We start from the raw sequence: 14,372 nt of genomic DNA, 5'->3' as shown, positions 1-14,372 counted from the left end.
AACTGAAAGTCCGTTCTGACGAGCTTTGCCTGTATCGTGCCGCCTTACCTGATCCCCGTCCTCCCTGCCCGGCTTAATCATCCTTTGCACCTTGAATTTCCTGCAGACCCCGGAAGAACCCCGACCTTCCCTTCCCACCAGCAGGCCCTCTCAGCAGGACTCTGAGCCAGATACAAGCGAGGAGGGCTTCTCCCGGCCCCCCTCCACCTGCTCCGAGGGGCGAAGAGACACGGCAGCCAGGATCCTGCAGAGCCGGTGGAGGGTATACAGACACCAGGTGAGAGCCCACGAAGGCCCTGCCGTGGTCTGTGGCCCTGGGGCCCCTTCGACACGCGGGCTCTGTGCTGTGTGCAGCTGGCATGTTGGAACGTGTGGGAGGGACAGCGTGGATATGGCTGAGGACAATGTCGCGGGGGTGAGGGAGACACCAGCACCTGGCCCCACGGTGGAGGGAGCGGGTCCTGCGGGGAAGGAAGTGACCTGGCGCACACGGCGGCCGCATTCTGGAATCACCACCCCGTCCCTCTGAGCACGGGCCGGAGCGTGGGATCCCCAGTGAAGCGGATCCATCTCGGAAACAACTGGAGTTGAAACCCCCAGAGGAGCCCCTTTTCTGCGGCCGCCTGGGAGGAAGCAGCTTGGGCTGTGGGCCATTTTATTGTGACCGAAAAACCTGCCTCCGGAGCGTGTGCGTCTCAGCCAGAGGGAGGAGGGAGGCAGGGGCTGTGTATATGCCGAGCGCCTTTGTGCTTGGGGAGACTGGGGCGAGGGGCCCAGGGAGCCCCCATCTCATGGCGCTGTCTCATGGCCGTGGGGGGGGTGGGACTGGGGCCCTCTCCTAAGCTCCTGGACGAGGGGCCCGTCTCCTTGTGCCAGCCACTTGGCATGCCCCGAGAGAGCTCCCCGGTTTTTGGTTTTGTAGAACACGGCAGGGCGCTTTCTCCCGAGGGAACCAACAAACCCCGGTGAGGCCCCTTCTTGCCTGAATATCCGAAGGCTGCCAGGAGGGCTTTTTAAATCGCTGTTTCTTCCAAACTTTCATCACGAAAGCTCACAGGACATTTAGAAGGGCTGGAAGCCTTTCGGGCATTCCAGGAATTCTTGCCACCAACCCGACCCACCCGTAGTTGACACGTAGGCACGTTTCCTTTCTATTCCGACCATTCCTCCCTCCCCAGCGCCACGTGGACGTGAGGCTCAGGCGTTACGAGGGTCCGGCTTGCATCATGTAAGCACGAGGACATGTCCTAGCGGACCGCAGCACGTGCCGTCAGATGCCCCAGAGACGCAGCAGTGACTCTGACGTCACCTGGTGTCGCCTCCATATTCAGACCTCTCCAGGTGTCCCAGGATGCCCCTTCACTTGTTGTCGGTCCCCTCTATCTCCTGGAAGGGGCAGGTTAGGTCCACAGGCTTGACTCGCTTCAGGTTGAACGTTTTTGGCAAGAGCACCCCCCAGGTGGTTCCGGGCGCACGGTCTCCCTTCCCACAGGTGACACCGGGCGATCCCGCCACCATCTAGCTGCAGGCACTGGGTGGGGTGGCTGCCGGCGTTTGCCGCTGTAAAGAAACGCCTTTCCCCGCTGATGAACCCGTGACGTGCCTTTCACCGGTGGCCCCAGCAGCCTTACGCGCCTTAGCTCAGCCCTTCGTTTTGCACGGTTGCGGGAGGACTTCAGATCCCCCCCCTGCTTAGTGGCCGGCACTCTTCTGTAAAGCAGTTTTCCTGATCAGCTGGTCCGCAGAGCACAGCCCCGGGGCCTTCTGGAAAGGCAGGGTCAAGGCTTTGCTGTCCTCCCTCGAGTACTAGGTAAGCACTGATGGCAGGACAGGGAACTGTGTGGTGGCGGCTCCAGCAGCCAGACTCCCTCCCCCCACGCTCTGCCGGGCGGCGGCATCACTGCGTCTAAGAGGGATTACTGTTACCTTGGTAGCGTTCAGCCCGTCCCACGTTCGGTCAGTGGGAGCGCTCCGTCTGGCTCCATCCGTCCGTCCGTGCCTCTGGTCTTGCTGGCGCACCCTCGCTTTCTGGCACAAGGAGGTGTCGCGGGCTCCCGGTCCTCCTCACCCCAGACCAGATGGAGCTCCCGTTTCCGAGGCACCTGCCGTGTCCACCTCACTCCCTGCTCCCACCCACCAGGCACTGGCTTCCTCCCCCTGCTCGCCACCCCCCACCCCCAGGAGCTGGGGCTTTGAGACTCATGAGTTAAATCCTTCCTTCCTTGAGGATTCTGCTTTAAAAGAACTCAGAATAAGGGGCGCCTGGGTGGCGCAGTCGGTTAAGCGTCTGACTTCAGCCAGGTCACGATCTCGCGGTCCGTGAGTTCGAGCCCCGCGTCGGGCTCTGGGCTGATGGCTCAGAGCCTGGAGCCTGTTTCCGATTCTGTGTCTCCCTCTCTCTCTGCCCCTCCCCCGTTCATGCTCTGTCTCTCTCTGTCTCAAAAATAAATAAATGTAAAAAAAAAAAAAAATTTTAAAAAAAAAAAAAAAGAACTCAGAATAAAAGGAAATGCGCGTACCGACATGTAGGTACAAAGCATTTGAAAGGCCACTCGGTCGGAAACCAGAGTCCTGGGACCTCCCTCTGGGGTCCGCTTGGTCTGCACATCTCGGGCTCACGCTGGGGTTCGAGGGTGTCCATGAGCCGGAAGGCCCTGGACTCGCCTGGAGCCCTCCCAGCCAGTGTGGTTGTGCCCCACACCCAGCTAAGCTTTTTTCTCAAGTTTATCATTTTGAGAGAGAGAATAGGGAAGGGGCAGAGACAGAGGGAGAGAGAATCCCCAGCAGGCTCCACACTGTCCATGCAGAGCCCGACGTGGGGCTCGATCCCAAGAACAGTGAGATCACGACCCGAGATCAAGAGTTGGACACTTAACCCATCGAGCCACCCAGGTGCCCCGCCAGCTTTGGGGTGAGCCGCAGGCTGCCCTGGCCAGGGCCTGCAGCCGGCCGCGAACCGGCACGTCTCCTGAGTCAGAGGCCGTTTCCGCGGGCAACACGATTCCATCTTCTCCGTGTGTCACGGCACGTTCCCACACCTCCACTTTGCTCTCTTCAGGCTTCACGTGAGACGTCCTCACTCCCCGCCCCGTGTCCCTGCCAGTACTTTCCTGTCCTCGTCTGCTGCTTGAGATTATCTTTGCCGGTCTCGCCCACTACTGTTATCAAGCGTGTTTTTTTCCTTCCTTCCTCGTTCCCTCCCCCCTTTCTCTCTCTCTCTCTCTCTCTCTCTCTCTCTCTCTCTCTCCCTCCCTCCCTCCGTCCCTCTCCACTCTGCTGGTCCTCATACTCCCTTCATCTGTCAAGGGATAAATCCTTTTCTGTAACAGCTGTGGGCTGTGCACTCTGATTAACACTGAAAATGAGCTGGTTAATGTACGTTTTATCGACGATGGCCACGGTCCACCACAGGCACATGTATCATCCTGGGGTCCCCACCCTGGAAGGACCTGGGCTATAAAAACACGTATTCTTGGGTCTCATCTGTGCTGACTCTGGATCAGCCTGTCCTGGGTGTAGCTGATTTTTCTCAAGTCCCTGGATGCTTCTCACGACAGATCAGATTTGGGGGCCAGTGACCCAGACCCGTGGACGGGGTCCCCTTTGTAATTTCTCCAGCAGGCAGCGCCCAGCCCGTGTGAGCACCCAGAGAGGGCACCCGTGTCAAGACAGCTCCAGCCGTGGGGAGGAGCTTCCCCGCCCGGAGCCGAAGACACGCACACGTGTTGATGCTCGTGAGACACTGTCTCGCGGAGCTCGCTGCCACGGGCTGGCCAAGAGTCGCAGGCGACCCCAAGGTGTCTCGTCTTTAACCGTGACCCGCCCTGAGAAAGCCAGCCGTCTTGTTATGGCTGCCGGCCCCTCAGCACTGTCAGCCAGGCGGAGGAGGGACAGGGACGCACGGAGCCCCCTGGGGTGTGGGTGGCAAGGAGGGGGCTCTCTGAGGGGAGTGCCCTGGTACCCCGACTCTGCCTTTCCACCCATGGCGACTGGGGCTGGGGCAGGGGCAGGATCAGGAAATGAATACTACTGTAAAAAATTCATCCTTGTGTTAATTCATGATTTATCTCTTTATTCCAGAAAAAAAAGGCCGTCCTGGACGAGGTAAGCAAAGTTTATTTCATCCGTTTCAAAATACGTATTTCTGCACCGGAGCAAAGTCCCAGTGGGATGTCTCAGGAAGCACCACGGGCACTTGGTTTCGTGAAATCAGACCAGCCCCAAGTGATATCAACATCAAATGAATATTTGGGTAGCTTCACACCTTCAACTTCATTCATTCATTCATTCAATCATTCCTTCTTCCAACACACTTTTCTCGGTCATCAGTTCGGAGTCAGGCAGCCCAGCAGGCCCTCGGGACTCAAAAGAGATGTTGACTCGAACAGCAGATGGGTCGTCGCAGGTCAAGGTGGCAGGTGTGGTTTAGGGCTCGTGTCCAGGTGTGCCGTGGGGTCTGGGGAACGTGGGGGCTCCCAGGCTGAGAGGAAGGGCTCCAGGCAGAAGACGGGTGTGCGAAGGAGCACAGCCTGCCCGGGGGGAGAGCAGGTGTGTGTGAGCGGCTGGACGCGGGCTGGGAGGTGCCGGGACTGACGGAGTCTGAGACCCGCATGGCCCCTTGCTGCTGCTGTCGCCTTCCCCGCCAGCCTGTTCCCCACGCAGCCTCCGGGGTGACGTGTCTTACGTGTTAAATAACACCCACCGCCGCGTAAGACCTGCTCTCAACTTGGAGCAAATTCCAAAGCTGTTGCCTGAACACCCTCCGTGCCACATGCCCTGGCGACCCCTCCAGCCCTGCTCATTCTTCTCTAGCCAGTCTGGAGGCTTCTTTAACACTCCTCGAAAACACCAGCATATTCCTGCCACGGGGCCTTTGCGCTTGCTGCCCCTCTGCCTAGAAGGCTCTTCCTCCAGATACTTGCACGTTTTGCCCCCTTGCTTTACACAGGTCCGTACCGAAACATTACCTCCTCAATGACACCCTCTCTGAATACCCCGTGCCAGCCATCACTCCGGCCTCGTGTCCTGCTTTAGTTCTCCTTGTGGCTTTCATCCCTGTTTGATATTTTGATAGCTTACTTCTTTGCACACTGCTCGTCTCACATTGCAGTGGAGGTTCTGCGGAGGCAAAGACTGACTCTGCCTTTGGGCCACTATGTCCATAGTTCCCAGGACGCGGCCTGCCATATGGTAGGCATTCGGCAAATCTGTGCAAGAGTGGGTGAATGCGTGAGCTTGGGACTCCTCCAGGGACCCTGGAGCGCGTCTACCAGCCGGCCGGCCCGTGCTGTCGTGCTCCGCTGCGGTCTTCGGTGCCGCCCCGGGCCCGAGCGTCCTCGCCTCTCCAGGCAGGTGCGGTGCGGCCGAGCTGTGGTTGGTGTAAGTCAGCAGCCACCACCCTCAGCCCGTGTCGCCCGTAAGGAGCCCTAGGTCCCTGCTGTCCGCGTGTAGCGAGCCCCCTGGGTCGGTCTACATGTGCGTTTGCCTGTTTGATTTTGCCTTAATGCAGGTCCCCTTACCGCACTTTGTTGGGCCCGTTTTTTTTTCTTTAATGTTTGTTTACTTTTGAGAGAGAGAGTGTCATTGCCAGTGGGGGAGGGGCAGAGAGAGAGGGAGACACAATCCGAAGCAGGCTCCAGGCTCCCAGCTGGCAGCACAGAGCCCGTTGCGGGGCTCAAACTCACAAACCTCGAGATCATGACCTGAGTCGAAGTCGGACGCTTAACCCACTGAACCCCCCCAGGTGCCCTTTGTGGGGCCTGTTTCTTAACCCCAAGTTCAGGACGTCTGCTTTACCTTGCCCTCCGTAGGGACAAAGCAAAGGTGTTTGGGTTTTTTGTGTGTGTGACTGATTCTGGAAGCCTCTAGGTATCTAAACACACGATGTGTCAGGACTCAACGTACTAAGCGTGTTGTTCCCCTAAAATGCCATGAAAGCCGAAATCCTTTGTCACGCTGTGACGTTTTCACCCAGGGCTGGTGGCTGTTGCCCCCGAGACCCACGACCCTGACTGCAGAACTCAGCAGAGTGTCCACATGTGCGTCTGAAGAAATTATTTTTTTTTTTTAATTTTTTTTTCAATGTTTATTTATTTTGGGGACAGAGAGAGACAGAGCATGAACGGGCGAGGGGCAGAGAGAGAGGGAGACACAGAATTGGAAACAGGCTCCAGGCTCTGAGCCATCAGCCCAGAGCCCGACGCGGGGCTCGAACTCACGGACCGCGAGATCGTGACCTGGCTGAAGTCGGACGCTTAACCGACTGCGCCACCCAGGCGCCCCTGAAGAAATTATTTAAGTTCAAAGGATAAACAATTCCTTTGCAGCAGTATGAGATCGTGCTCTACCCTGCTTGATTTTGTGTTTTCTTCATGCTTGCTTGTTTTTGAGAGAGAACGAAAACACGGGTCGGGGAGGGGTAGAGAGAAGGGGACAGAGGATCCCAAGCAGGCTCTGTGCTGACAGCAGTGAGCCCGACGTGGGGCTCAAGCTCACACACCGTCTCAGGAGGTGAGCTGAAGCCGGACGCTCAACCGACAGAGCCACCCAGGCGCCCCTGCCCTGCCCGCTTTTGGAACATGTGTATGGAAAGCATGTGGTATAGACTACCCAGCATGGAAACCTAACTACTGTAAAATATGGACACACACTGGCAGCTAAGTTTATTAGCATCTAACAGATGATGTGCTTTCCCGCGGGATCGGGCGACTGTGCCTCTCTCTGCCCAGACGATGGGTCTGTTTCTCCCTGGGGGAGACGCTAGGTGAGTGACGGAGAGGCCGTGGTTACGCAATAGTGAGAGAAGTCACTTCTCTGCTGCTAGGGCTTTTCCCTCTGGATCCCCCTTCCTCCGCAGCTGCCACCTTGCAGGGGAATTAACGTCTACTTCCCTCTCTCCCCGTTCCCTGCCAGGCGGCTGTGGTGCTTCAGGCAGCGTTCAGGGGACATCTAGCGCGGGTGAAGCTGTTGTCAAGCCAGGCGTGTGCTTCAGAACCCCCCAGCCCGCCCAGACAGGTAACCCCCGGGGCCGGACACAGCGGCCCGCTAGCCGCCCTCTCCCCGTCTCCGCGTCTGGTGCCTCACCCACCGAGGCAGCACGGCATCTTCTGGTCGCGGTGTCCTACCTTGCACCTTACGTCCATCACGGGGCGCATCGGGCCAGGCAGGCTCCAGGTGGATGTAATGTCTGGTGCCTACGTACTAGGTACGCATCCATCTCATGATTAAGGTATAATCTTAATGCGGTAAAGATGAGCGTCTTCTTACTCTGTGAAAACAAGACATCCGTTTTAAGAATCTCCAGAGTCTGAGAGTCAGGAAGTGCTAAGCACACAGAACCCAGACGAGCCACCCGGAATGGGGCCGTGCTCGCATCTGGCTCTCTGAGGGCCAGGCGGGGCCCCTTGCCACGCTCACTGTCATTTTGCCGCAGGACCCTCCGTCACCGCGTGTTCCCAGCCCCACCGTCCAGGCCCAGGGCAGCCCGGGACAGGAGGAGGCCATCACCGCCATCCAGTCCGTCCTCCGGGCGCACCTGGCACGGGTCAGGCGCAGGTAAGTCCGACCGGCGGGCCCAACTCTGTTCTGTATCCCTGGGAAACGCCGGCCGCAGACGCGGTGCGGGGAGCTGCCCGTCCAGGTGGCCGGCCCGTGGTGCCCGGGCACAGGGTGTAGGAGCTGGGACCTTGGTTTGTCACCCGAACAGAAACACCCCGTGAGGAGTTCCTCCTGCCTGTGCAGTGGGGGTAACCCGTGAGTTCTGGCCTTCCCGGAACGGCCCCCCCGGGCTGGGGTAAACCAGAAGAAGGGGCCAGACACCGTGGGGTTCCAGTACCCGCCACTTTGTAGGCTGGTCGGCTCGTCCTAACGCATCGTCCTCGTCAGAAGAAAATGTGACGTGACCCCGGCATTCAGGAAGGCGCGGGCGTCGTCAGAACCCTCCCAGGGCAGCGCTCCTTCTCTCCTTCTCGGTGGCATTGTGGCGCCAGACCCGCGGGGGCACCGGCTGCAGAAAGTCACAGCCCCTCCTAGCTGTTGTGGGGCGAGGGGGCTGGGGCTGTTCTGCTGCAGGGCTCAGGCTCCCTGCCCCTCTTCACTCTGCCCTTCCTCTCCGGTGTCAGTTTTGGTTCCTCTCTGCCACAGGAGAGCCAGGTGGAGCTCGAATCCCATGGTTCTGGTTCCCCGTGAACGGGGACGGCCAGGGGCTCCACGCAGGTCAGGATCCATCCCGGCGCGGCCGTCACGGCCGGTGACCGTGTCCGCTGGGACGGAAAGGCACGGGAGACGGTGGGAAAGGAAGGCGTCTGGCCCTGACCCCGGCCGTGCACCAGTCCTGCCGGCCTCCCGCGCATCCGTGAGCCCCGCTGTGGGCCTCAGCCCACGGGGGCGTTCTGTGAAGTCCAAGCGGCTGGCCTCTCTCTTGCAGCGCCGCCGGTCAGAGAGCCGTCGCCGCAGCCCCCAGAAGGAGGCAGCCCGCTCCGGCCACACACAGCCAGCTCTCCTCGCCACCCTGCCCGGCCCCTTCTCCTGGTAACGTCACTTCAGTTTCGATTTCCCCGGCCCTCTGAGCTTCCAGCAAAGAGCTGCCACTGCCTGGAAGCGTGGGGTGTGTGGGCACGGGTGGGGGCTTGTCCACTGTGACCGCCTACCAGCAGGGAGGCTGCATCGGGGAGATCCTGGACCTCTGGGGGCGGCCCCGGGGTCAGTGACGGAGGCTTCCGGGCACCTGCGGGCCACAGAGTTGGAGCTTCGTGGCTCGTGTGTCTTTGGTTTTTATCCTTGGCTCTCACCGGAGCTGGTGGTTTCCCTCCTTTGGACCAATGCTTTTCCTGTTTGTTGGTTTTAAGTAAAGCTTTGCGTGTATCTGCTTTTCGGCCTCATCAAGGCCCCCAGACAGTGCAGAGATCCCTGGGACTGACAGGGGCGCCGCACCCCAGCAGTGAGGCCCGGTCAGCTCTGCCCGGCGGCGGACGTGGGGTCCCGGGCAGGGCCCGTCTCCTCGCGTGTGAGGCGGACGCCCGGCGAGAGCCTGGACGTTGCTTTCAGGCCCCGCGATTCCGGCCTCCTCTCCCCCTTCCTCTGCTGGGACTTGCTCGCACTCGTACTGTGATGCTGCCGATGAGCAAGAAGGCGGTGCTGGGAGGTTTGGGACGGTCACTGGACCAAGAAACGCAGTCTTGAGGTCCTGTTAGTGAGGGCGGTAGGCGGTCACCACGTGGCGCTCACGTGGGAACGTTTCCAGCGACTTTTCTGTCCCGAGCTCGTAGGTCACAAAGATGGAGTCTGAGGACAGGCGGGGAGCGGGGCTTCGTGTCAGGAAACCTCGGCAAAGGAAGCCAAAACCCGGGTGCTGGGGTGGAAAGACGGGGGGAGGGGACGAGTCCTGCCCGTGTCCCACGCCGGCCGCGTGCAGGGCCGGCACTTCTGGTCTGCGTGTCGTTTCAGGTCAAGAGGACAGTGAGGCGAGCGGCGGGGAGACCGCGGAGGGGCCGGCGGCCGAGGACGAGGCTCCGGGGAATCCAGCAGCCCTGCAGCCCCGCTGCGGTGAGTGGGGGCGACGCGGCCTTCGGGGGGCTGGGTCTCGGAGAACGTCCTGAGGAGCCAAGGGCTTGCCACCGTGTCCGCCCGGGAAGTCACCACATGGGAGAGCGGGCTGCGTCCCTTGCGGTCGCTCAGCCCGGGCTGTCGGGGCTCGCGGACGTCGAACTCTGGTGCCCCACAGGCCCCGCGTGTCAAGAGCCAAGGGCAGCAGTACCGGGATGCCCCGGAAGACACGGAGCCGGGAGGGCCATCGAGGACTCCCGGCCCCCCGAGGCCCCTCCTCCTGCGGACGGTGTCGTCTCCCGCCGAGGGGCGTTACCGCACACGCCGCCCTCAGTTCCCGGCAGGGCCACGCGGCCCCGTTTGGTCCGATCGTGACCGTGTTTTTGAAGATAACCTTGGAAACGGATGTTTGAGCATCCTGAGGCTCTCCTCTCAGATATTCTCTGGAAAGCGCCAGAGGCCAGCCGTGCAGTCACGCGCCTCGGTGTGGCCGAGCCTGGCTTCTTTCCCGCTTTCCCCCCGACCGGCGACCGGTGACCGGCTGTCCCCTTGCCCCTCACCGGGCAGAGTGCGGGCCTCCCTCTCATCCCTCGCCCGTGTCAGGCCGCTCCTCAGGCCCCTCGGGCGCAGGCTGTGTGCAGCTGGCGCCCCCTTCCAGCAGAGACAGGATTCTGGAAGGCTGCTGTGCGTGAAGACTGTGGGGGAGGGGCCACCGGGCGCCGCGTGCCCGTCTCCCCAGGTGGGCGTGCCACCAGGAAGCGGGCTCTTACACACGCAGCTGGCCGCCAGCCTGGCCAGCGCTGGGTCGCAGCTCCCGCCCAGGCCACGGGCTCGAGGCGCCGCGGTGGGGGCGGCCCTCAGAGACCCCCAGTCGCGCTCCAGCTTGCTCGCTGTCGGCCAGCCTCACCTTTTGCGGGTGTTTGCCTTTTGGCAACGGCCTGGGTGTCCAGAGCTGAGCTTGGAGGCTGAGGTGGTTTGTGGCCGGTGACGCTGACACCGAAGGTCATTGCTGCCCGGCAGGGAGCAGGCGCTGTGCCAAGTGTCCCGGGCACGCCCCGGCCCCGAGCAGCTGCGGTGACAACCCGCTCCGGTTCGTTGCAGGGCCGTCCTCTCCCTCAGGACCGGGACCCGCAGACGACGGCAGCTCTGACGACTCCGACGAGATCGTGGTAGCCCCGGCTGTGGCCCCGAGGAAGGCCGCCTCCCCACCCTAGGCCCCGGGCCTGCCCCTCACGTGGCGACGGCCCTGCAGGGAAGCTCGGGGTTTGGAGGACGAAGCGTGTCCTAGAGGACGTGGGAACTACAGTTACGACTGGAGAGTATTTTACCTTGTTAGCAAAGAGCTCCGTGCTCCACACACACCTCAGCAGCCTGGTCGGTGCTCCTCTTCCGTTGGTCTGGTCGCCTGTTTGGTTGCTTGTTCAGGGAATCCTGAATGATCTCGTCTCCGGGAAGGGCCGGCGGCGCAGTTTTCGGTGTCAGACGGACAGACGCTTCTGCCCGGGACGGGCCAGCCGGGGGCCCTGCAAAGACGCGGTCTCGGCAGCCGTTTCCTGGCCTCCGGCCGTGAGCTGGGAACACCCGCCTCGTCTGGAGCCGCGCTGACGGCACCCCGTTCCTCTCCCGCCACCGCCTTCTCTGGCACCGCGTGCTCTGATCTTCACCCGGCAAGTAGGCGAAGTACTTTCTGGAAGAGACACATGTGACAGACCCCTGTGGCAGGATACGGCATCTCCAAGTCTCGTGAGACACGAGGACATCGGGGCCCCAAGAGGGGCTCATGTTCCTCAGGCTCCTCCTCCTGCCCCTCTCCACGCAGACCTTCCCCCACCATCGTCCCCACCGCCAGGGCCCTGTGCCCAAGAGGTGCCGTGCCCAGGAAGGAGTCTGGCGAGACCCTGTCGCTGGGTAGGCCAAGCCTTAAAAGGCACCAAACCCTAACCACGAAGTACCATCAGGTTTGCCTTTGAGAAGTGCAGCGGCACAGCTGTCCCCAGGCCCCGGGCAGGGCAGGGGTGCTGGGCTCACCCGCGGGCCGCAGGTGACGGGGGTGCCCCGGGCCCTTGCTGCGTGCGGGCCCCGGCTCCCGCCCAGCCTGTGCCACACAAACACAGAGCCCCCCCTTTGTCTGCAAGGTCAGCCTTTGTTGATGGGAAGGAGAAGAGCCTCAGGCTCGCGGTTGGGGGGGGGGGACGTCAAGGGCGTCTGAAGAGCCCCGTGTCCCCAGGCCGGGCGTCCAACTCTCCACAGGTCCACAGGCCACACAGCTGGCGTGAGGAAGCTCACTCTTGCCTGGACTGAGTGTGCCGGCTGGAGCCCTTCTGAGGTCGAACCTTGGGGAGTAGGATGTGTTCTTCTTTGGGGAAACGCTTGGCCCTCCTCACCGTGGCCAGGAAGCTTCTGGCGCCACAACCAGCTAGAGCCCGTCCGTGGTCGTCCACCCCGAGCCGCCGGGACCACCCGGTCAGGCTCCGTCCACACAACAGCTTGAGAAAAAAAAGCCCAGCCAGAGAGCTAGGCCGATTTAGTCTTTTGCTGGTTTGGTCTGTGGGCTGCGAAGTCCATTTTCTTGTTTCTCGTCTCTCCCACTGGACCGACTGGTAACTGGACCGAATCTGTTGCCACCCCTGGCTTGTTTCACGCCTGGGGTCTGTTCCCCAGTGACCCGACCACCCTCCCCTGGGTCCCGGGCTCGGAGCTAAGGGTCTGCAGGGGCTGGGCGAGCGCTGGGGGCCTGCCCGCTCCTGGGGCGAGGCTCCTCCCACCCGTCACTCAAACAACGGGCATTTCCACCCACTCGTCATTCGGGCCCCGGAGAACAAGGCCCCGCGTGGCGTCCGGGCTGGCCTGTGTGCCGTGACCGGAGGGGCCTGGCCAGCGGGCAGGGCCACGAAGGCAAGATCGGTCTGTGTGCTTGTGTTTTCCAAGGAGACGACCCCAAGAACTGTAAATACGTACACGCGTCTGCCTGTGTGCCTTCGGGGCAGCATTGTTGATCTATTAAAAGCAAACATTCTCCAAGCCGCCTCGGTCACTGATGCACCTCTAGGCCACCGTGAGTTCAGCCAGAGTCCAGTGTGCACGCCCTCTGGCAGATGGCCTGCCCTGTGGCCCTGTGGCCCTGTAGGCGCCGAGGAAAACCCCAGGCAGCGGCCTGCTTGTGGGGCCTGGCCGTGGGGCTGGGTTTCCTGGCCTGCACAGCCAGAAGGGCCTGGAGCGCCGACTCCCTGTGCCTGCTCAGCTGGGGGCCACTGCCCACATGGGGCCTCGGGGCCCACTCCAGGGAGGCAGGGGAGGGGAAAGGGATCCAACAGAAAGGAGACAGGCACTGCGACCTCAGGCATCAAGCACCCCAAAGGCACAGGTCCGAACCCTCCCGTGGGGAGTCCAGGGCATGTGCGGCTCGCCGTGCCCTGGTTGTCACCACAGCACCCGCACACCGGCTGGGGGCTGACAGAGAAACGTGCCCTGCCCCCACCCCGGCCACCCTCACAGTGCAGAAGCGGAAGCCGCGTCTCCCGGCCCTGACCCAGCTGACCCGGTGCTGCCACAGCCGGGCCTCGTGACCACGGGGAGGCGAGGCTTCCAGGCTGCCGCCACCCCCCCTCCGGCCCCTCCCTCCCGAAGCGGCGCCGTCTCCCACCGGGACGCACGGGGGCTGACCCGGCCTGGCCACGGAGATGCTGCTCCTGCCGCCCGGGATGCCGGAGAGACCCCAGCCCGGGAGCCGGGGACAGGCTGTCCTGTGGCATTCCTGAAGGTGCCGGGTGATGATGACAGAGGAGTCCGGGCAGTGTCACGGCCCCCGGCGGCCCTCAGTTCGCACCCACCCGGCAGGCATGCTCCAGGGAGAAAGAGGGCAGGGAGGGCAGTGCTAGTGGGAACAGCACAGGGCGGGACCGGGCAGCTGCCCAGACACGCGCAAGTAGACGCGTGAGGGCTGTGCCAAGGGGCCAGCCGAGTGGCAGGCGGCTTCCAGGGAGCTCAGCTGCGGGTCTCCGTGCCCAGGGACCCAGGAGGAGTGCGGGCCGAGAGGTCCCCGCCAGGGCGGACAGGCGAGGGCCCGGAGAGGGAGACCGCCAAGACCAGGAGCCCCGCAGGCCTCCCGGTGGGGAGGTCGCTGACTGGGCAGCTCAATGGCTTTTGTTAAGTTTGTTTATTTTGAGAGAGACAGAGAGGGCACAGGTGGGGGAGGAGCAGAGAGGAGGGGGGAGAGAGAATCCCAAGCAGCTTCCACACCATCAGCACAGAGCCTGATGCGGGGCTCGATCCCACGAACCGGGAGATCACGACCTGAGCCGAAACCAAGAGTTGGGAGCTTCACTGTCTGAGACACCCGGGCGCCCCTCGATGGGGTTTTTAGGGGGTTTTGTTTGCTCGCTCCTCTATGTGTGAGGGAGGGACTCTGAGAGACAGACCCATGGCCCCGACGGCACGTGCTGGCTGTGCCCTGTCCCATGAACGTCCACTGTCGTCCTGACAAGTGCTCTTGGCCCCTCAGACAGACCAGAAACCTCCATCCTGGCAAAAATACCCACAGCTTTAGGAAAAGGGAGACCAGCCTAGCTCGTCTGCCAGGGTGAGCAGAGCACGCCTTTCTCTCTGATTTCGAGAAATAAATACCCTCTGCAGAAAGCCCGCCACCCTTCGAGATCCGAACACAATTTAAACTCCGAGTCCACCTGAGCTTAAATGACAGCCCTGCTGTGGCTCCGGCAGGAGCACCTGCTGTCACGTGGCTCAGAGATTCTCTGAGGACCGGGGGTCCGGCGGGCTGCCCCTCCAGGGTCCCACCTTGCCACGTTCCCAAGGGCCCGCTAGCCCCACTT

General features: G+C 61.9%; 1 protein-coding gene across 6 annotated transcripts in view; it reads left to right on the top strand.

The window, feature by feature from the left end:
• Nucleotides 1-12,561, top strand: part of IQCE (IQ motif containing E) — a 42,231-nt gene extending 29,670 nt beyond the window's left edge. For all 6 annotated transcript variants that reach the window (XM_043559558.1, XM_043559559.1, XM_043559562.1 and 3 more), the window contains 7 exons: nt 107-277; nt 4,081-4,104; nt 6,913-7,014; nt 7,433-7,554; nt 8,426-8,529; nt 9,445-9,543; nt 10,645-12,561. In XM_043559558.1, the coding sequence (XP_043415493.1) occupies nt 107-277; nt 4,081-4,104; nt 6,913-7,014; nt 7,433-7,554; nt 8,426-8,529; nt 9,445-9,543; nt 10,645-10,757 (735 nt within the window). In that variant the 3' untranslated portion in view covers nt 10,758-12,561. The remainder of the gene's footprint in view (nt 1-106; nt 278-4,080; nt 4,105-6,912; nt 7,015-7,432; nt 7,555-8,425; nt 8,530-9,444; nt 9,544-10,644) is intronic.
• The last annotated feature ends 1,811 nt before the right edge of the window (nt 12,562-14,372 follow it).

Source organism: Prionailurus bengalensis, chromosome E3 (genome assembly GCF_016509475.1).
Source record: "Prionailurus bengalensis isolate Pbe53 chromosome E3, Fcat_Pben_1.1_paternal_pri, whole genome shotgun sequence".
Classification (NCBI taxonomy): Eukaryota; Metazoa; Chordata; class Mammalia; order Carnivora; family Felidae; genus Prionailurus; species Prionailurus bengalensis.
The sequence above is the reverse complement of the archived record's forward strand: the minus strand, read 5'-3'. Positions and strand labels throughout refer to the sequence as shown.